General features: G+C 48.8%; 1 protein-coding gene across 3 annotated transcripts in view; it reads left to right on the forward strand.

The window, feature by feature from the left end:
* Positions 1–232: 232 nt before the first annotated feature.
* Positions 233–26,724, forward strand: part of PODXL (podocalyxin like) — a 46,981-nt gene continuing 20,489 nt past the window's right edge. For all 3 annotated transcript variants that reach the window (XM_027702469.1, XM_027702470.1, XM_027702471.1), the window contains exon 1: positions 233–330. In XM_027702469.1, the coding sequence (XP_027558270.1) occupies positions 279–330 (52 nt within the window). In that variant the 5' untranslated portion in view covers positions 233–278. The remainder of the gene's footprint in view (positions 331–26,724) is intronic.

The following is a 26,724-nucleotide window of genomic DNA, read 5'->3' on the forward strand; positions in this document are numbered from 1 at the left end:
CGGCAGGTGGATCCCCCTCTCCTCATCCCCTCCCTCCATCCCTATCCCCATCCCACCGCTCTCTCCCCCCGCACCGGGGGCGGAGGCGGGGGCGGGTCGGGGCCGCTCCGCGCCTCCCCCGGCGGGGGAAGGGGGGGCCCGGGCCGGGACCGGGGAAAGGGAAGGGAGGGAGGGCAGTGGCCGGGGAAGGGAGGGAGGGAGGGAGGGAGGGAGGGCATCTCCCGCCCGCCCCGCCGGGATTGAGCACCGGGAGAGCGGCGGGACGGCCGGGAAGCACCATGCGGGCTCCGGGGCTGCTGCCGCTGCTCCCGCTGCTGCTGCTGCTGCTCGGTGAGTGCCGCCTCCTTCCCCGCTTTTTGCCCTCGCCGTGCCTTTTTCCCCACCTTCCAGCATCCCTCGCCTTCTCGTCCACCTCTGTTTTTCCCTTTACTATCGGCGAGTTTGGCGGAAAACCATCGGGGCGGGGGGGGGATGCCGAGCGCTCACCCCCCCTCCTGAGTCCGGCTTATCCCCCCGCTCAGCTAAAACCCGAGCGCGTCCAGCCCTCCGCGGCAGCGCAACTTCGGGTGCAGGAGCCGCAGTGCCGGTTCGCTCTGCAGCGGGATGAGCCAAACCCGCTGCTTCCCGCCCGCATCCCGATTCCAAAGCCCCTGTCCGGGCGTTGAGGAAACATCTCCCTCGGGAGAGCGATTTTTTAGGGTCCCATCGAGCAAGGGGGGGACCTTGGGTTCGGCTTGGTGCGGCTGTTCTTGCAGTGGTCCAGCGCTCCGGGTGCTGCACGTACCGAACATGAGCCATCACCTCTGACCGTGGAGATGGCGTGGGAAAAGAGTGCGGGGGGGAAGAAAGCAATTCCCTGTTGGAAGTTGATGGAGGAGTTGGAAAAAGGTTAAACTGGAGACCCCTCGCTGTGGGGCAGCGGTGGAGCCGGGTGGGATGTGTCGTGTCGGGGAGGTTTGGGAGTGGAAACAGTGCCTGGGGTCCCGCGATGGTGTTGGGGTTCAGGGTGTGGTGGGTGATGGAGTGGGAGGTCTGGCTCTTTGATGAGGTGTTTTGTTGGAGAGGTGGCCAAAAAAACACATGGAAAAGTAGCAGGGAAAGGAAATGCACTGATTCTTTGGGAAGTGAATAAAGGTAGGGAGGAGTGGGGTGTTTCTTCCCTGTAATCAGGGGAGACAAGGGAGGTGGGAATCAAATAAAACGAAATAGTATAAAATAAAGTAAATATGAAATAAAATAGGAGAAGGTGAAATCTTGTTCCAACTCCTGTCTCCCAAAAGAGCCTCTGCTGAGCTGAATGTGCTTTTATTCAAGGTAACAAAAGCTGGAGGAGGCTCCGGAGGTAAAAGCACAAGTGGAGGCAGGGCCCTGGGGATTTAACCGTGGGGTGAATTCCCAGAGGTCTGGCTGAAATCTCTGCCTGCCTGTTTTTCCCTGTTCCTCTGATGGAACTCACAGTGCTGGGGTCTGGTGGGTGAGCAGGTGTGAGCCCCCATCTCTCCCGGATGCCAAGGTGGGCTTGAAAAGAGATTTCTCTTCCTCTTAAAGCTCAGGAAGCCTGAGTGTCATTAATATATTGGCATAAAGTAGGAGCAGTTAATACAATTTTCTTGTGCTGGACAGAATTTAGCTGAGTTTAGCTGACTTTGCCTTCTCAGAAGGTTTTGTTTTGTTTTTCAGAATGGGGCAATAAATACTCTGGGTTCGGGACAAAACAGGCTTTCAGTGGGAGGATGTGGGGGGGACCTGTTTCTGTAACACTCTCAAGTGATCCTATTACACCTTTCTCAGAAATTAATTAACTAAATCCTTGCAAACAGCATTTTCTGTCATTCGTTGCTGCTCTTAAGTTCTGAAATAAGCTCCTTAGAGATGCTTTTATGTTGCTCCCTGGGTATTGGCACCAGGATTTTCTTCCTTAGGGGCCAAAATAGGCATCCCTGTTTGCTGGGTGTTTGGGCTTGGAGTCTCAAGGCTGGTATCTCTGCAATCATCTGAGCTGCTCAAAGCTTAAAAATCATCTTTTTTTTCCCCTCCTTGAATGGGAAGAAGTTGAGTCTGTGAGTGAAACTGTAAAATTTCAAGTAACTTAAGAAATTGGGATGGAGTCTGCATGATTTGCTCTCCTTGAACTGGATGTGAAATGGGTGGGTGAGCGGGAAGTTGGGATTTTGGAGCGTGTTTTTGGAAGGTGACAACCTCTGCGTGGGGCAGAGCAGAATCAATGCAAGGTCACTGAAGTTTTTTAAAGGCAGCTCTTTTGGGTACTGCTATTTCTCTAGGAATACTGACTTCCAAGCTTGTGTCATCCCAAACCCCTGATTCTGCAGAGATTCTCCCTTATTTCCCTGCTTAAATCAGGATAAAATCAGCTTCAGACAAGAGTGTGCAAGAAATGCAGCAAACATGGCACTGGGCAAATAACATCTGTAAATTCAACCAGCCACTGAGTGGCTCAGTTACCCATTACAGTGTCTTCATGGGATATTTAATTTTATTTACTCCTTCCCTATATTGCGTCTTGTATTCCCACAGGGGGGTCTGATAACAAAATTGCATCAGGAAGAGAAAACCAATTCTTTTTATTCACAGAGGATTCAAAAGAGCCACAGCACAAACCTGTCCTGGGGGCAAAAAAGAACAGGAAGGGGCTTTACTGGAGATCAACCCTTCGCCCAGATCAAAACAAACCTCAGATTGATGGGTTTTAAATCCTTGTTGCCAAAACACTGCTTTTCATTCCCAAAGCTGGGCTGGCTCCCTGGTACTGGTAGTTCTCTGGTACTGGGAGTTCGTGTTTGTAGAAGACAAGCTGTCAAAGATGCGCATTTTTAAAAAACCATTTTATCCGTTGAATACTAATCTTGACACAGGCGGGAGGAGGTAATTTGGGGCCATGTCTCCAGGAGAAGAAAAAAATGGTTAACCTGAGGGTTTCAGAATCAGCAGTGGAGCACAGTGTCTTCTTAATATATTTGCTCTTGGAGGAACTTTGATAAGATTTTTGCAACCTTTTTGCAGGCAGTTTTAGCAGTGCCGTGTCTTCGATTCCCCCGTGGCAAAGCAGGTACAGTAATAGTAGCCTGGGGCCTGTTTGGAAGGCTTAATTAAAGAATTGTTTGTAAATCATTTGAAGTTCTTTGGATGAAAGGAACTGGAACCATGCAATATGCTGATTTAATTCCAGAGAGTTGCTCTAAAGGCTTGTGACAAGGAGGTTGGTGATCATTCATGTTGGCGGTGACGGGAGACCGGCTGGAAATATCTGCTCTCAGCATTTCTAGGGAGGCTGGAGTTGCACTTTGGTTATTATTTACTTTATAAATCATGTATTTTCTCTACCCATCTGGAGGAGAGAAAGTTCTGGGGTGTTTTGGGGCTCAGGCCATGGGGAGTGATGCAGGTTATTTATGGCCAGCAAGGATCCTTCTGCTGTGCTGTGCCCCTGTGAACTCAGAGAGGAGCTGTTGGGGTACCCCAAATTTTGCCCCCTTCTCCATGATGCTGGTCTGGGTGGCCCCATTGCCCTGTCTTCAAGGACACACTGCAGCACACAGAGCCCCCCCTGGGGGCTTTGCAGGGCTGGGGAGGATGGGGTGAGTGGGGTTTCATCCTTATTACAGAGTGATGCTCTGTGGAGGTGAGATCCTGCCGTAACATCTGCCTGTGCTATGGGAGCTCAAGCCCCAAGCCCAGGTACCTTCAGCTTTATCTCCAGGTGGTCCAGGCAGTGGCAGGACCAAGCAGGTAGCAAATCCACCTGTGGATGCATAGAAATTCCTCCCTCCCCACTGCTGAGCTGATGGGGAGTGACACAGACAGAAACACGCAGGTTGTGAGCCTGAGGATCCACCTCACCCTCAGTTCTGCTCCCAGCCTGACAGCGCTCTGGCATGACCAACAATCACCCTCAGCTCTGAGGGCTGAACACCACAGAGGGTTTGAACTCTGCAGGAATCCAGGTGGCCCGGTTTGGTCCATTCCCCATGTGCAGGAGTGTGAAATCTCCCCAAGCCTCCGAGGAGATTTCATGCGCTCCTGCCAACTTCCTTGTCCAAAGCCTGTTTACGTGCTCAGCTTCTTCCATAACTGGCCCATCTCCACCTAAGGATGTTGTTTCTGAATTCTTGCAGTGCCTGCCCTTTCCTTCACACAGAGCTCCTGAGCAAACCTTGCCTTTTTTCCCTCACTCTAAGCCATGCACAGTCATCTGGCATTTGTTGTTCTCCAGCTACCTGTGCTCCGTCTGCTGCAACCCCCAGGGCTTTGCTGGATACTCCACATGTCAGAGAGCAGTTCCTTTGGGCTTGGAATTCCCAAACAAATCCGCCACGTCTTTCTCTTGCAGTTTGTGAGACACCCGGGCTCAAGCCTGATTCTGCATGGGAGTCTTGCAGGTCCCACTGCATGGTGGGGTTTGGGGAAGTGCCACCCACCTCCCCCCAAACCCTCTCCATCTGCCACTGGGGCTTAACCAAAAGAAAATCCCTATTTTCCTCCTAGAATTACCTGGTGTGATGGTGTCCCACAACCCAGAGTGAAGGTGCTTTCTCTGTTATTTTGGAGATTTGGGAACAGTTTGTCTGAGCTTCATCAGGTTTTATGGCTCTAATTGCATATTTGTTGTAGAGTTGTGCCGCAGCCTTGTGGTGTTTTGCTCTGGAGATCCTTGAGAAAACTGGGTAGGGGCAGGAGGGATGTGCTCTGCCCATATCACAGCTCCAGTTTAGAAGTGCCTGAAGTGCCATATCCAAAAACATGTTAATTTTTGTGCTAAACAACCCTGATTGAGAAGGTAGAGCAGGGGAGAAAAATACGATCTTCCCTGTTACTGTATAAAAATCATATATGAAGAGCTGAAATGCTGTTTGAAGGACTGTGACAGAGTTTCTGTCTCTATTTTTCCTGTTTTTTCTTAAACTATGTGCTGTTTGGTGGAGAGACCATGTGGTGAGCGGTCAGGGGTGGGGAGATTCTCTCAGCTGGGGTTGCTGCACGACAAAGAGCAGTGAGAAGTGTTCAAAAAAACAAGTAGACGTGGTGCTTAGGGACCTGGTTTAGTGATGGACCAGGCAGTGTTAGGTTAATGGTTGGGACTCAATGATTTTAGAGGTCTTTTCTGACCTTCCATGATTCCATGAAGTTCTGGTGAGCAGGGGGACTGCAATGCAACAACAGCTTTCCGTGGCCAGAAGCAACCACGCGATGCTGCAAGGGCAGGAGGCACAAGACACAAAGAGGGCTTTTATCATGAGACCCACTAAATTTGGAGATTTGTGCTGTGATTCAGTAGGAGCTGGTGACTTTGCACTGCTTGTTTTCTACCCCTTTACAGTGTGACAGTGTGGGGCCACCAGATGCAGTGGTACTTTTCTTCAAGGTGAACTTCCCAGGGATGGATATCAGTGTCCTCACCTCCTTCCACAACCAGGGGAGAGAGTTCATCATAGAACCACAGAATGGTTTGGGTTGAAAGAGTCATTAAATATCATCCAGTTCCACCCCCTGCCATGGGCAGGGACACCTTTCACTAGACCAGGTTGCTCCAAGCCCCATCCAAACTGGCCTTGGACACTTTCAGGGATGGGGCAGCCACAACTTTTCTGGGCAACCTGTGCCAGGGCCTCCCCACCCTCTGAGGAAACCTGAGGTTCCCTAAAGGATGATTCAGCCTCCTTCAAGTTTCTTGCTGGCTTTGAATTACAAATAATGCTAGAAATAGTGAGTGTCTGGAGGAGTCTTAGAAAATGCCAATAGTAAAGTTGCTGCTTTCTGGAAGTGCAAAACTCTGGGGTGGGTTATTTTGGGTGACCTTTTGGGGGGTTGCATGGACATATTCACGTGATTTGAGTCCCAGTGTGTCTCAGAGTCAGCCTTTGGTACCAAGTATTGCTCCCCATGGAGGTGGTAGTGGCACCTAAGCTGCCAGAGTCCAAGAAGCATTTGGACAATGCTCTTGGGCACGTGGTGGGATTCTTGGCGTTGTCCTGTGCAAGGCCAGGAGTTGGACTTGGTGATCCTTGTGTGTCCTTCCATATCTGAATATTCTGTGATTCTGTGAAATCCTTTTGGAACCAGAAAGTGCCAGGATGCCCTATCAACCCTAAAGAGAAAAAAACCCCTCTCTCCTTCAAGATTCGGAGCGAAGTTGTTCCAAACTCCAAAGGCAACAACATCCTCCGGTGCTTATTTGCTTATTGAGCCCCGGGCCTTGTTGATGAAGGTTTTCTCATCACTAGATGTGTCTGTTTTGCAGATCTTTGCCTCTCTGCAGCTCCTGCTGCTCTGCATGTTGCAGGCACCTTTTCTGTCCCGTGGACAACGTGTGTCTCACAGCTCGCTTGGCCGCGGGCCAGGGGCGCTCAGCAGGCACCGGTGACACTTCGGTGACAAAGTACTGCAAGGAGACAGGGAGGATGCAAACTTCTTGTTAAAATTAACTCAGTGCGGCGCCTCAACGCCCTGCACAGAGCAGAAGGGGTGAGGAAGGGGAATGAGCCTTTATTTTGGGCCGAAGCACCTGCTTTTAGAGGTGCATCCACAGTAAACCAGCTGAGGGAAGGCGATGCTGAGGTTCGGCTTTCAGCATAGCTTGACTTGTGCATAATATCCAAGGTTCCGTGTCCTGGTGTAGTGCTGGGGCTGGGTGGCAGCAGAAAGGCACTGGGCTCCAGTTTGGGATGAGCTGGCTTGTGGAGGAGGGGAAAACTGGGAGTCCCAGGAGGACAAGTTGCTTCTTCCTCCTACTGACGGACCCAAGGTAATGCCATGTAGGTTCAAATACTTAGCCAGGGTGTTCAAGGTTGGAGTTGAGCTGTCTTTTAGTTCAACTGCATCCTCTGAAGGCAATTTAGATGTGTCTTGGGCTAATTTGTCCACTAGAAAGGTTTGTTTCCATATATGCTCCTCAACATGATCCAACGTTGCACCAAAAATATCCAGAGTCTGCTCCTGGAAACACTAATCATAGAATATACTGAGTTGTAAGGGACCCATCAGAATCATCAAGTCCATCTCCTGGCCCTACACAGGACACCCCAAGAATCACACCATGTCCCTGATGTTGTATAACAGTGTCTGTATGTGCTTAAAAACATAAAAAAAAAAAGGTGTGTTTTGGGATTTGGAAGAACGTCTTGGTGGTGGGTCAGGAGTGCACCCTAAAGGCTGCAAAATGAAAAGGCAAATAAGAATATGATCCTTGGGTTTAAAACCCAAATCTGTGTTTGATGCCAGGTGCAGGACAGATCCTTGGAAATAGGCAGATGGGATCTGTGTTGTAACCTCCTCCAAAATGGAAAAGGGAATTTTTTATTTCTGAGTTGGTCCCATTTTAGATGTTGCTTTGAGGTCCAGTTGATATTCTTATCATCCTTAATAAAAATTGCATTAATCCAGAGCCTTTTTCTCTGTCTTACAAACTCTGTGTGCAGGGAGCTTTGGTCTGAGGCCACATGGCTCATGAGAGTGGTGAAAGGCAGAAGGAAGGTCATTTTGCAGTGGAAGAATAAGGCCTTAGTTATTAATGGCAAAGGCTGAAATTTTCTCTTGCAGCCTTAATTGATTTTAGCAAATTTAACTGGAGGAGAAGGGAGAAATTGGCTTAGAGTTATTAAGCTGTAGTGCTTAAATATATATTAAATCTATCGTAGAGAAATGAGGAGACAACCTTGTCAGACATTTATTCTAAGTGGCTTCTGTTAGATGAAGGCAAAGAGAAAAATCCCAGATCTCTAACTTTGACAAAGGAGACTTGAAAGGCTCTTCAGAAAGATTTAGAAAAACTGTATTTGAGAAAGTCCTTCTTTGAAACCTAATAGCAAAGACCAGTTTTTATTTTTTTTCCCCCTCCTCCCTGGAGTCTGAAGGCAGGAGGGTGAGATAAGACATTCCACCACGTAGGCAAATGGGGGGAAAAAAAATAAAAAGGAAAAGTTTAAATGATACTGCTGCAGGCTGAGGGAAGTGGAGAGCTCTCAGGGTGACCATTATATGCTGCTTATCAAGATACTGCGAGCCTTGGCTGTGAGAAAAAGCAGAGTAGAGTTAAGGAGATGCTCTGTGCCAGCAAGGATCTGGTTAGCAGTGGTTGTACTGGAATAACATCAAGTAACCAAGGTCTTGGGGATAGATAGATATATTTATGCTAAATAAACTATAAAGTTGTCCTGGTTGGACATTTCTAATTTACTAAGCAACAGAAGAAATGTTTAAAGCACAGGTAAAGGGAGCAAGTTTCTACCAGGTACTAGGCCAGCTAATAAGTAGCACCCTCAAACCAGGCTGTGATTGCTTCAAACCAGCCTTCTCATTAATGCATTTTTTCAGTCAACACTCTCTGCTGGTGCCCTGATTTGGTTTTGGAGCCTAAAGGAACAAAAATAACAAATAAATAAATACAAATTTGCTCCCATGGGTTTCTCTTGGCAAAGTGGAGAAAGTAGCAACGTGCAGTAAAAGCACAAAACGGCCCCCTCGTGTTTTTTATTTTCCTTTTTGTTATTTTTTCCTTCTAATGTGGGTTTCATTTTCACCCTGATCTGGTGTGACACAACGCTGTGAAGTGTTTGTGCTCTCCACTGCCTCCTTCTGAGGCCACATGAGTTTATACCAAATCCCAGCAATGCCATAAGCCCCCCAAAATCCCACGTGGCAACGAAAAGCTGGGATGTGTGTGCTGCAAATGGGATGAACCAGCAATTCTGGGACTCCCAGAAAAGCCTCATCCAACTGAGAGACAACCAGGGCAAATTACGAGCAAAGTGGGACATGGCATCACATCAACTGTGAAGTCAGAAAGCAAAAATCACCCCCTTGAGCCCATTTTCCAAGTGTGCAAGAGTTAATCTCAGCCCACCATCGCTTGGGGTAATTCCCATAACAAAAAGGCAATGAGAGGTGCCAACCTCTTTGGCATAAGGAATAAATTTTCCTGTCCTGAACAGTCGTGTGGAATATTGTGGGGGGAAAAAAAGTTTGGAGATTAATACAACACCCTATTATAGAAAATTATTTTGTTTCATTAAAATTTTCCCAAATGGCTAAAAAAAGCCCTCAAGGCTCTCAGTCTGTATGATTTTGGAGGCTTCTAAGATAGTTCCTGCCTATGAATGGCACCAATAAATCCCCATTAACTTCATTCAACAGGAGAACGATCTTTTTTTTTTCTCATTAAAACCTCACAAAGGGTTCAAAACCTCATTTTATGGCAGGGTGCTTTGATTTAAATTGATGTGGCTTAAATTATGAATTTTAATCACGACTTAAAATACGGCAGAAGAAAGTCAGAATTTGAATGATTTGATTTTAATCATGTTTTTCATTTACAATTCATAGCTACATCCCTTCGGCAGGGCTAATTCTCCTCATTGTAAAACTTGGAGATTTACAGCCCACTCTTGCCTTTCAACTGTGTTTTCCAACCAGGTTGACACACTCTTGAACATATTTGTTTAAGCAATTTTATAGCCTGATGCCTCTCTGTCTTGATTTCTAATTTATGCATCTCCGAAGTCTTCCTTGGTAATGATGAATAAAACTAATTTTGGGTTTATTGGTGGAAAACGCTCTTTGCTTGTAGAGGAAATTGCTGTTAAACTGACAGATGCAAAACAGCATTTAAAATTCCTTTAAGTCACATCAAATAACCCAGGGCCTGGTTACCTAATGAATAAAGTTTTCAACACACTTTTGAGTTTAGTGCTGAGCAATTCACTGAGCAAATCTCAAGCTTAGTGATGGGGTTTAGTGACTGAAATGAATTGTTTTGTGTCCCTCGAGGGTTCTGAATAAGCAGGAGCTGTTCCCTTAAAATTCACTTTTAGTGTTTAAAGTGGGAGAGGAAACAATTTTATTTTTCAGCTGCCAGTTTCCAATTGTTTTCGCAGCTCGGAATTAACTGTGGATGGAGCGGCTGGCTGTGCCTCCCCTTGATCTGCAGAGGGAATTTCAATGGATAGCTGAGGTTTATATGTGTAACTTCTGACAGAAGAACCCCACGCTGAGTGTCTGGATACCCTGGATATCTGCCCATAGTGTGGGCAGAAGGCAATTAAAGAAAAGAGAAGCAATAATTAACGAGGCTTCCTTTAACTGGCTGCCCGGTTTTTGTCCCACATCCAAATCCAATCCTGTTTAGTGTTAGAAAATCCAAGTTCCCCAAGTGCCATGAGTACCCTGGTTGGGTTTGGTCTTACTGAAGTATATTTAATTTTTTTTATTTATTTTTTTTAAATTTGGCCTTTTACAAATTAGGAAGAGATTTGGCCTTGATGGATCGTGGCCCATGGCAGTGAGCACACACATTCCCAACAGGACAAGCCCAGATTGGAAAGATCCTTCTTGTGTCCAGGGGAGCAACATAGCCTAGCAGATCCTGGTGGACCTCCATCCATCCACAGTGCATGCCTATCATGGCAGTTTGGTGAGGATGGCAGGGATAACCTGAATTCTCCCTCTTCTTTTCCAAGTAAAACACTATTCATAGACAATTCCACAAAGCCTGGTGAATCCTGGATCTCCTCATGCAGCCTATTTTAATGCATCTCCTTGCTGATCTGACATGAGAGCATTTTATCCAGCAAGCCTGAGAAATAAAACTTTGCTATTTAAAGAAACAATCACAGGGGGCGGAAAAAAAGTAAAATAAAATGATCTTGAGACGATTGTGATGCCACTCCTGCCATCACTGCTGTGCATTGCCAGTGACATGGGTGTTCTGTTTCTGCCACAAAACTTCAGTTTAGGCTCATAAAGTTCCCTGATAATCTGCAGTTAAACCCAGCCTAAGGTGGAGGATGCACTAACAGAGCCTGGGCAAGACCCTGCAGCCCTCACTCTGCATTTCATTAGCCCAAATCCCTCTCAGGATGTTGGGAGGAGCAAGATCCCATGACAGCCATGGGAGCCAGAGGCTCTTCCATAGTGAGTGGTTCTCCAAACCCGGCCTATAATTTACTATCTCACCCCAAACCTTATTTACTGTGGAGTTTTCCAACCAGGAGAATGTCAGTGGTGGATGGGGTGGTGATCAGCAATTACTAATGAGGGCAAGGATGGCCAAAACAACCACCCCTGTGGGCTGCACAGTGAAGCACAGAGCCTGTCACCCACCATTGTCCACATTACCCATTTCAGGTTCCTCCAAATCATGGCTTCAGTTTCTGGGGGTGATTTAGGGCAGCTGAGTTGGGGGGAAAAAGCTTTTACTTTGGCAAAGCAAGTGGCACAAGAAGAAGAAAGGCAGACTGGTGGGAGGAGGGGGAAATGCAGACATGTAAGGTGGGTTGGTGGCAGGAGAAATAGGGGACCCCATGGTCCACATGTGCATTGTGTGGTCCCTTCTGAATGCCCTTTAGAGAGGGTTGGGGGGGAGAGACAGGAATCCAAATTGATGGGATGAAAAAGTGAAGAGATTGTTTTCTGCTTTAAAAAAATCCATTTTTTTCGTGTGCTGCTGTTATGCATCCGGCCATGGGTAGCTGACAGCTCTGCTGGGTAAAATTATGGGGGGTTTAAAGGACTTTTGGTGGCACAGGGAACCCCAAAGAAGCAGGACTTTCCCTCTCCTGATCACATTAGGAATGAGATTACAGCATCTCATCAGCATCTTGCCCCACCAGCAGCTCCTGCAGAACCCTCTGCTTGCTCTCCCTGGCCAGTGCAGAATGTTCCAGCATTGCAGGACATGGTGTGGACAACTGGATAGGCCTCGGGATGGGTGGAGAGCCCCAGCACGATGATTATTGGTGAGAAAGTCGGGGGGATGCTGTGGAGGGCGGGTGTATTATGGGCCAGACCCAAAACTCTGGGGGAGTGTGGCTGCTGAGGTCCCACTGTGCAAACTCTCCGTGTGCTCTCACAGAGAAAAACCCCGCTAACAGTCCTGATAAAAAAACTGCAAAACGAATAAATAATAATTTTTAAAAATCGGGAAACCACCAAAAAGACGCTGCGTGTGCCTTGCGGGTTTGGGGAGAAGCGCTCGGGCCCGGCCGTGCCGGAGGAATGCCGGCTATTTCGGGGCTGTGTTTGTGTTTGAGCTGGAGGATGAGGGTGGCAGCTCCACTCTTTGTCTTCCGTGAGAGCATTTTGCGTGTCTGGCAGGACCACTCCAATCTGATTAGGAGGGGGCTCGCCGGAGGGGGGTGACAGCAGCGACGCCGGGATGGATGTAAAGCTGCTTTCCCTGGGAGCAGGGGCTGCCCCGAGCCTGCAAACACAGCCCAGCTGGCCTTTTAGGGAGGGTTTCCTTATAATCCAGCTCAGAAGCAGTTTTGGGGCACGGGTTTATCTCTGTCTTGGCTGGGAAAATTGGTACCCTGAGGCGCTGGAGGAAGAGGGTTGATAAAGCGGATGGTGAGTGGGACTAGCACTGGGAAACCTCTGTAGGAAAACTGGCTTTGAAGCTGCATTATGGAGAGCACTTTTGGGATTGCACTTTGTTTACTCCCGTCCTGAAGGCTGACACTCATCACAGTGGGGGGCTCAGGGAAGGGAAGGGTAAGAAAAGTGCAGCCCATGAGCTGTTCCTGCAAGGATTTCAGCTCAGCCTGAGCAGGGACACATCCCACTGAGGGACAGGAGAGAGAAGGAGTAATAAGATTTTGCCTCTGCCCAAATCCAGCAAGACCAGATGCTCACAGCCTGTGTCTGAAGTAAGAAGTATTCCTGATGCAGGAATTTGTTTCACAGAGGCAGAGAAAGGCCCTCAGATCTCTCAGCTCCTGTTTTTAAGCAACAACTCTGTTCTTTGCTGAGGTGGACAGATGTGCCTGAGGTGGCTGTGGGCAGATTTCCCATATTTCTCCTCATAAAAGGCTTGTTACAGGAGCTTAGTGCCACCTGGACCTCTCAGGACTTTCCAAAGTCTAAGAGTTGCATATCATCCCAGCCTACTCAATCCATGGGTTTTTCCATGAAACTACCCAGAGTGGGGAAAGGGTGAGCCCTCTTCTTGATAACATAGATTAGGAATAATGCATTTGTTTTGTAGCAATAAGGATCAACTTTTGGAGCTGATTGGATTTGGATTTGAGCCACCTTCCCAAGGGTGAGGGTCTAACATACAGAGGTCCTATGCTGTAACTCATCTCCATCACATTCCCTTTTCTCCAACACTGTTCTGCTCCCATTTGGGAGATCTAATCCAAATCCTGCAGCAACACAGGACTTTTCCATCTGCTGCATCCCCCACGGTCCCAGAATGCAATGCCTGGCTTCCAGCATGTGTATCCCTTTTATTTTGTTACTGTGCTGTATAGAAGTTTGCTGGACAAAGGACTTGGTGCTGCTGATCTTCAAGGTTCCTTTCTGTGATTCTGTGGTGATTCTATGCCAGGTAAAAGGGGCCAGGAACATGCTTGCACCAGAGAGCAGTGTCTGTAGTAGGTAGGCTTGCAAGTTATTAATTATTTAAAGCAATCAGTTACTGAGAATTTAAAGCAACCAACAATCAATTATAGAGAATTATCAATAATCGTTGCTAAAAGTCATTGTTTTCTTTTGATGGCTCAGCTCTTTCTTGCCTCCATGCTCAGCAGGCTCAGGGCTTGGTTTCTTAGTGGTGTCCAGCAGCATTTTGCCCAGATAATAATTTCCAGAGATGTCAGGATGAGGTGGGGCTCAGGGCAACGGGAGGGTCTTTTTGCACAGCTGATTGTGCTTCTCCAAATGTGCTTTTGAAATCTGTGCGTGGATTTTTCAGTCGTCACTTCTGCCTTTCCATAATCAGGGAAGCTCTTTTCTTGCATCTCATAAAATTGGGTAGTTTCTGCAGCAAATCCACGCTTTGATTTGGCGAGGGGTCACTTGCAAACATGACAGGGCTGTTCATGTAGCTTCAGCCTTCCCCAGCGTAGCACATCCCCCAAGTGGGGCTGCATTTGCTCTCCCTCCAGACTCCCCACTCCTGGATTTCAACCAGCAGCACCCACTGAATCCCAGTTCAGTGCTCTCTCCCTCCTCTGCTCTGCTGATGCCCTTTTGTGGGTCCCATCACAGACCTGACCTGCAGTCCCTGCCCTCTCTTCCCATCTCCAACCCCACTGTGACTCCAGCTCAGTTTTCTAAAGGAAATGTCCAAGCTGACAGGTCGGAGTTTCACTACTGAGCCAAAAGCAGGATCTGGTCTCTGCTGTCTCGGGAGCAGAGGAATTTGAATATTATCATCAAGCCCAGCCCCACATCCCACCCCTGCACCCAGAGCTGCTGGCCACCTCCATGGATCCCCTCCAAGGTGGGAATTCAACCTGGTGTTTGCAGACCTGATGGCTGCTTTTGGGAGAAAGAGGAGGATGATTAACAGCAGGGAGGGGATGCAGCTCCTTCTTCCTTCCTGCTTCCTTTGCTCCCTCCCCTTGCCCTGCCATGGCCTACCCTGCAGCACAACCTCCAGGCACTGCCCTGGAGAGAAGGGTTTTGGTGGCAGGGAGATATTTTGGTGGCAGGAAGATATCAGCAAAGCCCTGAGCTCAAAAGGTGACATGGACAGGGGTCTTTTCCAACCAGGCCACCGTGGGTTTAGGTGTTGCAAGCTTTCCTTCCCATGAGATATCATTTAGGATTTTGCTCCCTAACCAGTGAATCTCTTCATGCTCAAACATGCTACCTGCACCTACCTGTCCAGGGAGTCTTTGGGGAGCTGAGTATGGCCACTGTGTCATTCTATATTTGTATTACAGATTATATTTTTTGGCTGGAGTTTCTCAGCACGCAATGCCATCGAAACCCAGCGAGTGCAAAGCTTTGGATCCCCATCCCGGTGACATCCCACAACTTCCCATGCTCTTCTGCTCAGCTGTAACCACGCAGGAATCTCACTCCTTGCTGGGCTGCTGGGTGGACAACATTGTTCCCCTATTGAGTCATAACAATGAGGTCACTGGGCTGGAAAGACAATGTCATTCAGCAGCCAAGAACCCAGCTGGCTGATCCCGGTTGTGTCTCATCTCCTATGACAAAGCCACATTTAATTGACTAATTAAAGCCTTTGCAGGCTCCATCTTGGAAGGGGTGAGCAAAATAGGCATTGTTCTTTGTCAGCATTAAGTCAGGCCGGTTGACCGATTAATAAGCAAGACCTTTCTTCCTTCTCCACTTTGCTACCTGCTGTGTAGGCCTGAATTCCTGGTCCTGGCAATGGGAAAACATCCTCAGAGACATCCCACCATGTGTTTCAGGGCAAGCTGTCTGAATGAGGACCCAAGGACCTCAAGAGAGCCCAACCAAAGCCCATTCTGCTCTGAGGTGACCCAGCTCAAACCACTGTTGTGGACTTTTGTGAAGCCTTTTGTTGAACACTCGATATTTGGGGTTCCCAGCTCCCTCTAGGAGTTTGATATTGCACCCAAACCTGTGGCATTGGGGTCCTCCCATACTCTGTACAGCCTACAAAGACAATCTGGTCCACTGGCTGTGGGCCAGGAGCGTTTTTCTCCCCATTTATGGGTCATCTTTCCCTTTATGCTCCTTTTGGGTGGTGCAGGCCGGGTGCCCCCAGCGCAGGCAGAAAGCAGGGACATTTCCAAGCACTGGCACTGTCCACAATAAATCTCTGCTTCCCTCAGCTGAGCGCTACTGCAGTGCCAGGGCCTTCACCACTCTCTGGATGAAGATGTTTTGAGCCCTGAGACCAATGGGCACTTCTGCTCTCGACATTTCTTGCTCTTATTGCCGACCCGAGTAAGATCATCCTGAAAATAGTGAATAAATGTGCCCTAAGGGACCTTTCAGGGTAAGAGCTGTTTCGTGCTGCTACGTTGCCGTTTCCATTAAACCCTCATTTTTCTTTTTCCGCCCTCAATGTGATTGTCTTACATCAGATTTATCTCCTTTTTTGCTGCCCAGGCCCAGCTGAGCAGGGTGTATGTTTACCACGGCCGGTGTCCCAGCCCTAAAGCACAGCAGCCGCTTCTTTTGAAGAACATACAAAGCAAGGAAGAGGAGCAATTGTTTGGGAGGAAGTTGAACCATAATGTAATAGACTCCCATGGGATTTACTATTAGTAATTATTTGTATTGCTCTGGCACCTCACCAAGGCTGGGGCCCCGGTTAGAAAGGTGCTGGACCAGCCTGTGAGTGAAGACAGCTCCTCTATCCAAAAACTGTCCACTCTTGCATGTAGAGATGGGGAAACTGAGGCAGGGAGAGGTTAAGGAATGTAATGAGGTTTGTTCTGGAGAGTTGTGGCTGAGCAAGGCTGTGAGCCAGCACATAGTGCTTCCAGGAGCATCCTTCCTCTCTGGGGGTAAATCCTAGAACATGGAATCATAGAATGGATTGGATTGGAAGGGATCCTAAATATTATCTCGTTCCACCCCCCTGCCATGGGCAAGGACACCTTCCACTAGACCAGGTTGCTCAAACCCCATCCAACCTGGCCTTGAACGCTTCCTCTGACTGTGCTTCTCTCAGTAAAAGGCCACTGAGTAATAAATATGCTGTGCTGGAGAACCTTTCATTGGGACAGCGCTGTAAAAGGTCATCACTCACTGTTCATGCCTTTAATCAGTGATTCCTGTGATCATGTGTATTATTTTAAGGAGGGGAAGAGCAGGAGCTGTTGAAGAACACAAGTTCTTCAAATAGAAACTGAGTCCCAGTGGTCCTGAAAAACAAAATAAAGCAAAACAACAACAACAACAAAAGGCTGAAATGGATATTCTTTTTTCTGTAAAACCGACTGTTAAATAATGGGGCAATTATGAATTTGCCAACAATAGAAGTTGATCAGATTACACAGCCTGTAAAGCCAGATCGTCACTGGAGCCATTTGGTGGGAAAGAAACTCAGTGCCAGACAGTCTTTAAATAGTTTTGAATAGGAGGGAGGGTTTGCTGTGTCCTTCCCTTCCTAGGCTCTCCCCACCTAAAGAATAGCACCGAGCCTCCTGCCAAGTCCTCCGTGTCCAGTCAGTGCCCGAAGGCTCAACTCGCAGGCACAGCTACATAAATATATGTAGGTGCATATGTACACACATGTGTATATATAGAGCTCCCAGTTATCCAGGAAGACCCCACCCTGAGGGAGGTGTGGGTGTGGAACTGAAGAAAAAAAAAAAAGGTGGGACCCAAAATAGCACCGACACACAAAGGATCCCAAGGAAATGTGGAGCTCTCCTCACGGCATTTACAGGAAATCTCCGGGCTGCTGGCTCGGTAACCCCGGCTAGCCAAGGTCACGGGGGACTGGTCGTGGTGGGGGGAAGAATCCTGACATCCATCTTCTGCAGAAACATGGAGTGAGGGGGGTGTGGTGGCAGCTTGTATGTCGGTGAAGGTTTGCAGGTGTCCCAGATGTGCCCGCAGAGGAACCTGTCCCCAGCACGGCCTGAACGACCAGCAAATTCTTGCTGGGGGGTGAGTATTTAGCAAGGAATCACCCAAAAGTTTTCTTAGAGAGGTTGGGATGCTTGAGGAGGTCACCAGTGCCTGTTGGATGTGGCTCCTCTGTCACTTGGCATCAGTCGTGTCTTTCACCCCGTCACATCATGACGCCTTTGAGTCTCGGTGGACCAAAAATCACAGAATCATAGAATGTCTCAAGCTGGAATGGACCCATAAGGATCATCCAAGATATTTCAACTTGTCATCTTTGGGTCCATCCTGGCTTGGTGGTGGGTGACGTGTGAGATGGGTTGGGGGAGGCAACATGACTTATGACCCCAAAAAAGGTCAAAAATAAAGTTGCTGCCGGAGGGCGTAAATTTGGACCGACCTGTGACTCACCAAGGGTGCTGGGAGCACAAAGGAGGGTGAGGCTTCGGGTCTTATCGTGTCCCCACCATCTCTTTTCCGCTGGCCCTTTCTTCCCACTGAGGTGGGCGAGCAACCTCTGAGTCCTGCCCAAGCCTGGCCCTGGGGGTCTGGCCACCTCCCCACCAAAAACCTTGGTGGCAGGAGCAGGCAGAGGCTGCTGAGCGAGGGCGATTCCTGCTGTAAATCTTCGGGAGAGGTGGAGAGGAAAGGGAGGTGCAAGGAGCTGGGGACAGTGTGTTGCAGCACCACAGCGGTGCTGTGCCAGCACAAACTGACCTCCCAGTCACCCAGCTCCAGTTTTTTTTCCCCTTGTACTGAAGCTGCCTGTGACCAGGCTGAGGTCTCCTTATTCCTTTGGGTTTGGAGGGTCTCCTCTTCATTTCTGACCTTCAGGGCTGCAGGCTGGACCTGCCTCCTGCTGGGCCTGCAGCAAGTGTCAGCCTCCAGCTGAGGGTGGAATCATCTGTATTTATGGCACAAGTTTGGGCATTAGATCCCTGCTACTAATGCCAGCTTTAATGCCCCTCTGTGGTCTGGCTTTCTTGGGCTGTGAGATCCCAGGGAAACCAATAGCCCCTATTCGGGTTTGGGGTTAATCCTTTTCCTTTAGGAAGTGACCCCACCAAAAGACAGGGCATATTCCCTCCACTCCTCTTCCTCACTGCAAAATTAGTGGGATACTCATGAAAAGTGGGGGCTTTTTGGCTGCTAAACCTCCCCACGGGAGCTCTGCTCTGCGAGAGCCCTGTGGCCCTCATCCCCCATGGATAAAGTCTAGACACATCACCGATGCTCGGCGCCCAACTGGAGTGACATGAGATGTGACAACTCCTCCCCGGTGCCCGCCAGCTGGCAGGGCTTCAGCTGGCAGGATGAGTAGCTCAGGGCCAGCTCCATCCCTGCGTGGCTCAGTGTGAACCCAAATACGAACCCAGCCAGCTGGAGAGGAGAGCAAGGCGATGAATTTCGTGGCCCCGTGCCCCTCAGCAAGACTGGGGTGGTGAGCCCACCTTGCCCCTCTGTCCTCCTGCCCATCCTGTCCTAGAAGACAGTGGGTGATCCCACTGCCCTGTGCTCCCACTCCCCAGTCCTGTGGGGACAGTGCTCTGTCCACTCTCTCCTTAATCTCCTGCCGTCCTCCACGACAAAAACTGAGCAAAACTGAGCTCCAGGGAGACCTTATTGTGGCCTTTCTGTACTTCAGGGGGCTTGTAAGAAAGATGGGGACAAACTCTTTTACAGGGTCTGTTGTGATAGGATGAGAGGCGATGGTTTCAAACTGAACAAATTGATTATCTAATCAATTTAGATTAGATATAAGGGAGATATTTTTTATTATAAGGATGGTAAGATAGTGGCACAGTTTGCCCAGAGAGTTGATGGATGTCCCATCCCTGGAAACATTCAAGACCAGGTTGGATATGGCTCTGAGCAACCTGATCTGGTTCAAGATTTCCCTGCTTATTGCAGGGGGTTTGGACAGGATGGCTTTTTTCTGGCATCAATCAGAGCTTTCCATGCCCAGGAATCACAAAAGGCCAACCTCAGCCAGGGAGGCAAGTGTGCCCCATCCCTGATGTTTGGTCAGTGCAACATTTGGGAGCTTTTTTCTGTGGGGACCATCACCAGATTTCTCCTGAATTAACTTCCCTAAACTTCATCACTTCCCTCTCGTCAGCTTTCAGAGCTGAGGAGACTTTAATTTGATTTAACCTACTTCATTTTGGCTAAATTAAATAAAGACTGATTTAAAGCTGAAACAAGAGTGGCCACCTGGTGGGTTGTGTGCACTTTGACTAATCCACTCTGAAATCATACCTCCTTTTAATTTTAGATTAATTTTTCTGAGTACCTCGGTGTAGACAAGCCATCAGGCTGAATAAAGATCAGCTCCTGTCTCGCAGGCTCATGTCCTCCCTCCTCCTCAAGCTGTCTGGAGTGAAGTCCTCCAGGAAAAGCCAGCCAGGGAGGATTCATCTTTCTGGGGTGAGAAGCATGGGGAGGAACTTTTGCTCTGTCTTAATGAATAAATCTGTGTCCCCAGACATCTCCATTGGTGAGCAGCAGCTCCGTGGTGGGGCTGGAGAAAGGAGGTCAGGTCCCCAGGAAGGGCTGCTGAGATGTGACAGTTCAGCCCTCAAGAGCAAAGCAGATGCTTTGGCCAAGGAGCATTTAGTGTTGGCTTATCCAGAGCTCTCCTTCCCACCACCTTGCCAACAGCTTCACAGCTCCTTGGTGCTGGAGTCAATTCATGGCCCAGCCTTCAACTTTGGAGAGAGGTGGTGAAGTCCTTCAAACCTGGAGAAAGATGGTGAAGCTCCTTCAACCCTCTGAACCTCTTACCACACCTCTCTGAACCTCCCTGGGGTTCAGAGAGAGGTGGTGAAGGAAGCTGGGTGGTCTCCTCATGGAGCCAAACTGGAATTGTCAATCTGGTAGCTTTAATCATCTCTCCGTCCTCCTTATGGACCTGAGATTCCTCTCTAAATTCACACAAATCTAGACTTTTCATCTATTTACTTTTTGGCTTTAAAAAGGTTTTTTTAGCACTTGTGTTTACTTGACAAAAGCCTGAAAGAGGATCCTAAAGACTTACAACATTGAAGTCATGCAAGAAAACCCCCAGATGTTCAGTGTATAATCAAGTCATGTGGTTTTACAGAATTCCTATGGATTTCAGTGTTGTTGTGTTGATTCTCTTTTGAGACAGAGGTACCTGGGCTTTACCTTGCTGTAGATAGACTTTTCTGGCCCATTATTCAGTGTAAACCTTTAGTTTCTTCCAAAGTCCTGGGTGACTTTTGCAGGAAAAGAGGGGTCTTGGGGCTGAACGTACCAGACATGGTGTCCTTCAGCTGATGGGTGATTGATGCTCAATCACTGCCACAAATCCTGCTTCAAAGCAGCAAGGTCATCACAGGATAACTCCACTTTAATGGCATAAAGGACTCAGGAGAAGGACAGGAGCGTGGCCACATTCTGTGCTTTGAGGGTCTGGTCAGGCAGGGATGTGAGGCTTTTTTTGGCTCGTGCTCCCCACGTTTCCGCTCCAGCAGCTCCGCCACCATTTCCTCCACGATGAGGTGTTTCTGTTCAGGCTGCAGAGCCCTCAGTTCATTTTGCAGCCTGGGAAAGGTGCAGGACCGGAGCCAAACCCCTCAAAAATCCCGTCAGCTCCTGGTGGAAATAGGATGTTTCCAGGCTCAGTGATCAAAAATGTCTGGGGGTGGCGTGGACAGAGGGGTGCACATGTGTTTGTGTTTGTTTGCCTCCCTGGCAACCTCTTGTGAAGGATTTCAGAGCTTTCATTTTCCACAGTGGTCTTCCTGTCTCCTTTTGATTATTTTTTCATCTTTCCCTTCACTTCTTAGACAGCTACAGATTTTCCATGAGAAGAATCGTGGACATCCTAAATAGGATGTCCTATGTTTATCCTTAAGAGAGGCTGGACTGGTGCTTCCTCCCACTGCTGGCATTCCTCACCTCTGGCTGGGGCTGGCCATGGGATGGAGCACTGCCCAGGATTAGACTTGAAGATCCTTTTGGGTCCCTTCCAACTCAGCATCTTCTGTGATTCTGTGATTTGGGTGAAACACGTCTCTCGTCACAAATTTCTGGCAAAAACAGTCTTTGAGGGGAAATTCAGGAGAACATGGCATGGAAGACACGGCAGTTCCAAGCATGGCATGGAAGACAATTCAACAAAGTTTTCGAGAGGGTGGGAGTGAGGAACACTGAGATACTCCTGCTCCCTCAAACCCACTGTCTGGTCATTAATTAGTGCAGCAAACAAACCCATTTCTGCCTCCCCAAATGTGGTGTTCAGAGGCACCAAGGGATCGAGGAGGAGACGTGTCAGGGCTGCAGGGGAAGAGGAGTGTGGGGAGATGTGCCTTGGGATGATTATTTTTAATATTTGTCATCCTTCCAAATGAAACAGCAGACGAGCTGAGCTGGCTCAAATACTTGCAGAAAGAGCTGATGGGGAATTTGTTAATGAAGCAGGTTTCTCATCAGAAAATGCCGGTTCATCAGAACCTGGATTTTGGGGACATGTGTGGCAGCCCTGGCAGGAAAAGTGTATCAGGCTGTGGATGGGTTTTTGGTTGAAACCAAAGTGGTTTAAAGGCTGCTGTGTGAATTTAATAAAGTCAGGCAGATCTAACAGGAGGAGCAGAGCAGCAAAAGCTCATGTGAGGTTTGGTTCAAGTCCTGCTTCCTGGGCTTCAGGGTTACTTCTACTTGGTAGAAATAGGGACAACTTAAATTTTTCCCAGTTCTGGAAGCCAAATGGCTTTTGGCTACTGTAGGGATGTGACCGACTGCAAAATCCTGCAGACTGGTGAGAGTCCTCAGGATGATGCTGAAATACTGTGGGGACATGTCCCAAATCTCCAGCCAAGGGGTTTCTCCAGGCTGGCAGTAGACAAAAAAGCCCTGGATGCTCCTCTCCATCTGGACATGAAGCAAAATTGCTTGGGGCTTGAAGCACATCCACTTTGCCCACCTGCATGTCCAGCCAGTAAGGATTTATTGGGAAAGTCTTCCAGAACAGAGGTTATGGGGCAGGTTCCTTTCATTTGACAGCAAAGGGCAATTGTCGGCATTATTGCCCTGAGCTCTCTGTCACTTGTCTGCAAGGTCTAAACAGCAGCAACTTGAAGGGTCTTTTCAACAGAGTCTTTTCACAGAGGGGTAAAGGAGGTTCCCTGCTGAAAACAAACCCAGTGGTTTTAAATCAGAGTCCAGGCATCCTCATTTCATAGAACCACAGAATGGTTTGGGTTGGAAGGGACCTACAGATCATCCCATGGGCAGAGACATCTTCTACTAGCACCAAGTGCTCCAAGCCCCATCCAACCTGGCCTTGAACACATCCAGGGATGAGGCAGCCCCAGCTTCTCCGGGAAACCTGTGCCAGGGCCTCACCGTCCTCACAGTAAGGAGTTTCTTCCCAATATCCCTTCTAACCCTGCCCTCTGGCACTGGGAAGCCATTCTCTGTGTCCTGTCCCTCCAGATCCTTGTCCAAAGTCCCTCTCCAGCTCTTCTGGAGCCCCCTTAGGCACTGGAAGGGGCTCTCAGGTCTCCCTGGAGACTCCTCCAGGTGAACACCCCCCAGCTCTCCCAGCCTGGCTCCAGAGCATCTCTGAGCTCTGGACTTGCTCCAGCAGCTCCACATCCTTCTGATGTTGAGGACCCCAGAACTGGAGGCAGCTCTGCAGGTGGGGTCCCACCAGAGCAGCGTAAAGGGGCAGAATCCCCTCTCTCGACCTGCTGCCCACAGTGGTTTTGGTGCAGCCCCTTCCCAGGTGTTACTGCAGCACTAATTAGGTCTCATCTTTAATATTTTTCAGAGCAATTCTATCTAAACTGTTTTGCAGAAGTTCTTATTCTGGCAGGGTTTTGGATAGGATAGACATCCCTGCACTGGATAATTGGATTAGAGTCTAATGCTCTGGCAGCTGCTGTTGGACTTTTCCCCATTCCCCATTCCCTAACCCAGGAAGCCAAGTCGGTCTTTGGCCTGGGTGGAACTGTTTCATAATGCTGATGGTGAGCCTGGCAGCAAAGGGGTTGGATGATGCTGGTTTGGAAGTGCATCCTATGAGGTGGAGAGTGCCATTTTTCAAGGGTGAAGGGTGCTGTGTACACTGACAGCATCCTCGTACCACCTCCCTCACCAAAATCCCAGCAGGCAGCTCAGGAGGACGGTGCTGTTTGGATCCCACCTATCCCTGAGCTGATGGAAGGGAGAGAGCACCCTGCACAGGCAAAATTAAAAGCCTTGTGAGGTATTTGCTCTGGTAGCCCAGCTTAATTCCAGGATAAATAACACTGCTCTGTGATATTCTGCCAATCTGATCGCTCTCACAGTTTCAAAAGGAGGTGACAAATTTCCTGTCCTCTGCAGCGACTGGTCCCTGCTCCACCTCAGACACGGCTGCATTAAAACACTCCTTTTGCCCAGGAGCTTCTTGTGATGCAAAGACAAGTCCAGGAGCCTCCTCACTGGCTTTGGCACATGCTCTTCCCTAGGAAAGGCCACCCCTGGAGCCTCAGCCCCCACTTTCCCTTTGATGAACTCAACCCGTTGCCCCTGTTCAATCAGGAAAGGCTGCAAAAAAGGGGGAGGAAAATAGGAACTTCCTCGGGCCTGGCTCACATCCCTTCCCCTTCCCCGGGTTGCTCAGGCTCCTTGGCTTTCTCATCCCGCCTTGGGAGGAGCAGGAGCCGGCTGGCGTAAGGCTCTGAGCCGGGCTCAGCCCGCCGGCGTGGGGTGTGTCACCCACCATTTCCTAAGTTATTCTTTTGAGTTTCCTTTTCTCACTATTAATAGAATTTCAGCCAATATCTGAGCTGTTGCAACAAGGTGGATGGGGGAGGGGGGGAGGCGTTACCAAAATAGGAAGCGGGAAGCTGTTGGGCAGGGAATTAATCAGAGGAGCTGCGTGGAGAGGGAATTAATGGCTGGCTTCGGGTGGGCTGATGGGAGGATGGACAGGACGTGTCCTTTCACTTTGTGTTTTGCACTGATTTGATTCTCTTTCTGTGCTCCAAGCCGTGACCTTTCCAAACAAGCTTCTCCCCTAAGCACCTTCCCAGCCTGCAAAACACCACGTACCCACTGCACCGAGGTTACAACCAGAGCATCACTCCATGGCACGGTTCAACTGAAAGAGAGAAGCTTTAGATTAAATATTAGGAAGAAATTCTTCCCTGTGAGGGAGGTGAGGCCCTGGCACAGGTTGCCCAGAGAAGCTGTGGCTGCCCCATCCCTGGAAGTGTCCACAGCCAAGCTGGACAGGGCTTGGAGCAACCTGGGCTAGTAGAAGGTGTCCTTGCCCATGGCAGGAGGTTGGAACTGGATGATCTTTAAGGTGCCTTCTAACCCAAACCAGTCTATGATTCTGTGATTAGTGGTGGTGCACAGCAGCTTAAAATTCTGCCTGTAACTGCTATTGTAAGGAGCTGTGTTGGCACAGACCAGCATATCTTTACTTTTACATTTGGGGTGGCTTTTCAAGTCCCATCAGCTCCTGACCAGAGAACTCCTACACCAGCCCCATCCAGGAGCACCCACGGTGGCACTTCCAGCCTCCCAAACACTGCTCACTGCGGGCCGAACAAGCCCATCTGGATAATTAGCAATAAGGGAAAGTTCTCTCCCCTCTGGGGCTGTCCCCATCACGGTCACACCATATCCCAGGCACAGTCATGGGATACACATATCCGGACATGAAATCATATTTATGCAGGGGACTCATTTCCTCTGGGCTGTTTGGCCGCCGTGCTCACGGATGCGCGTGTGGAGGGCTCACCCTCTCCTCCTGTGGGTCTGCCCCACTCCCAGCACAGAGGTTTTGGGTTTTCTGAGTGGTCCACATGAGAGAAGAAGTGCAGACCAAAGCTTTAGACTCACTGCAACCAGTGCTCTCAAAATACCCTGGTATCTGCTCTATTGCTCTCACTTTCCCCAAAATGACGAGTTGGTGATGGTCCAAAAAGTGAAATCAAAGAAGTGGCCTTGTCGTGCCAAAATGCAGCCAGGAAGGTCAGGGGCAGGTAGTATTTTTTTCTGCCTTTTGGAAAACAGGGTGAGGGACTCTGGCTGAAATTCAAGTGAACTTTCTTTTGGAAAGGATCTCCTCCGGGTGCGGGGAGTGATAACTTGGAGGATCTCCTCTCTCACGGCGTGTGTTAAATCCTTTTATCTCAGTGAAGGGGTCACTTTGTTTCCTGCAAAAGGACTTACTGTATCTTTTGTGAGTGATTTTCATGCTGAAGGGGCACTGAACATAATCCTGTCCTGTCTGGTTGTTCTTACCACCAGTCTGTGGTCACAGGGCTTTTCTCCTCCTTCAACCAGATCCTTTTTGATTCCTCTGCTGAGCACATTTGTCAGGCAATACTGGCCACCAGCCCAGGCAAACAGAGGCTTGTTACCAGTTATTACCCCTGGGTCCACTGGCAAAATTTGGCACAGGTGGCCAGTGAAGGAGAAAAAGATAAAAACATCATTCTCTGGCTTTTAAAGGGATACAGTACGTGAAGGAAAACAGTGACTCCTGGGATTGTTGTGCTCTCACTGCTTGTTCTGTATTTGTTTCTGCTTTGGATTTACATTTGCAATCATTTTGCCTAAGCCAGGCCTTCTGCTGGTGGTGAACCTGCAAGACACCAAAAAATTGCAATTTTTCTAAGTAAAATACATTTTTCTCCAGTGCTGCATTGAGAGAGTCCCTGGGCAAACACCTAATGTTGAGCTCAGAGCAATAAAACTGCAGAAGGGTATCGAGCCCCGTGACTGCAGCAGCACTTGACTCCTTGAGCAGCAGTGAGAAAACAGATTAATCTAATGCAGATGTAGAGAAAAGGTAAATTTGGCTGAGAGAAAGGTGCCCAAAAACCTGCAGCACAGGTGTGGGGATGGATACAGGGTTGGTCCTCCATGGGAGGAGGATTTTACCAACTCATAGCTGTTGGCTTGTTGTGAGTCCAGGCCACAGTGCTGCACATTTTCTTGGAGTGTCAACTTTGGAACCTGCCTGGATTTCTTCTTCCTATGGCTGCTGTTCACCACAGCTGCTGCATTTCAGCCAGCAACAGTCATTCTTTAAAACAGTCTGCTTTGAGACAAGCAAGCTGTGGAGGAAAAAAGGGGGAAAGGGAGAATTTGGTAGCAGCCCAGCTGAGCTGGGGTGGAGGTTATTAAAGAAACATCACCTTCAGATCAAGTTTGGGATGGGAGGTATTTTGCAAGGGGTTTTCCAGTGGTCCCATCCAGCCTGATAGTGCAGGAGCAGGTTTGTGTGGGCACTTACCAAAGAGATGCAGGTCATTACCCACCAGAGGAGAGTGATTTCTACCTCTGTGACACTAAGCATTACCCGAGTTTAGCCAGGGCCATGTAGTAGGATGCATAGTGTCCTACTTGCCCACGTGGTTGGCATCCATCCATCCATCC

This window comes from Neopelma chrysocephalum, unplaced genomic scaffold (assembly GCF_003984885.1).
Source record: "Neopelma chrysocephalum unplaced genomic scaffold, ASM398488v2 Primary Assembly neopelma1_187, whole genome shotgun sequence".
NCBI lineage: Eukaryota > Metazoa > Chordata > Aves > Passeriformes > Pipridae > Neopelma > Neopelma chrysocephalum.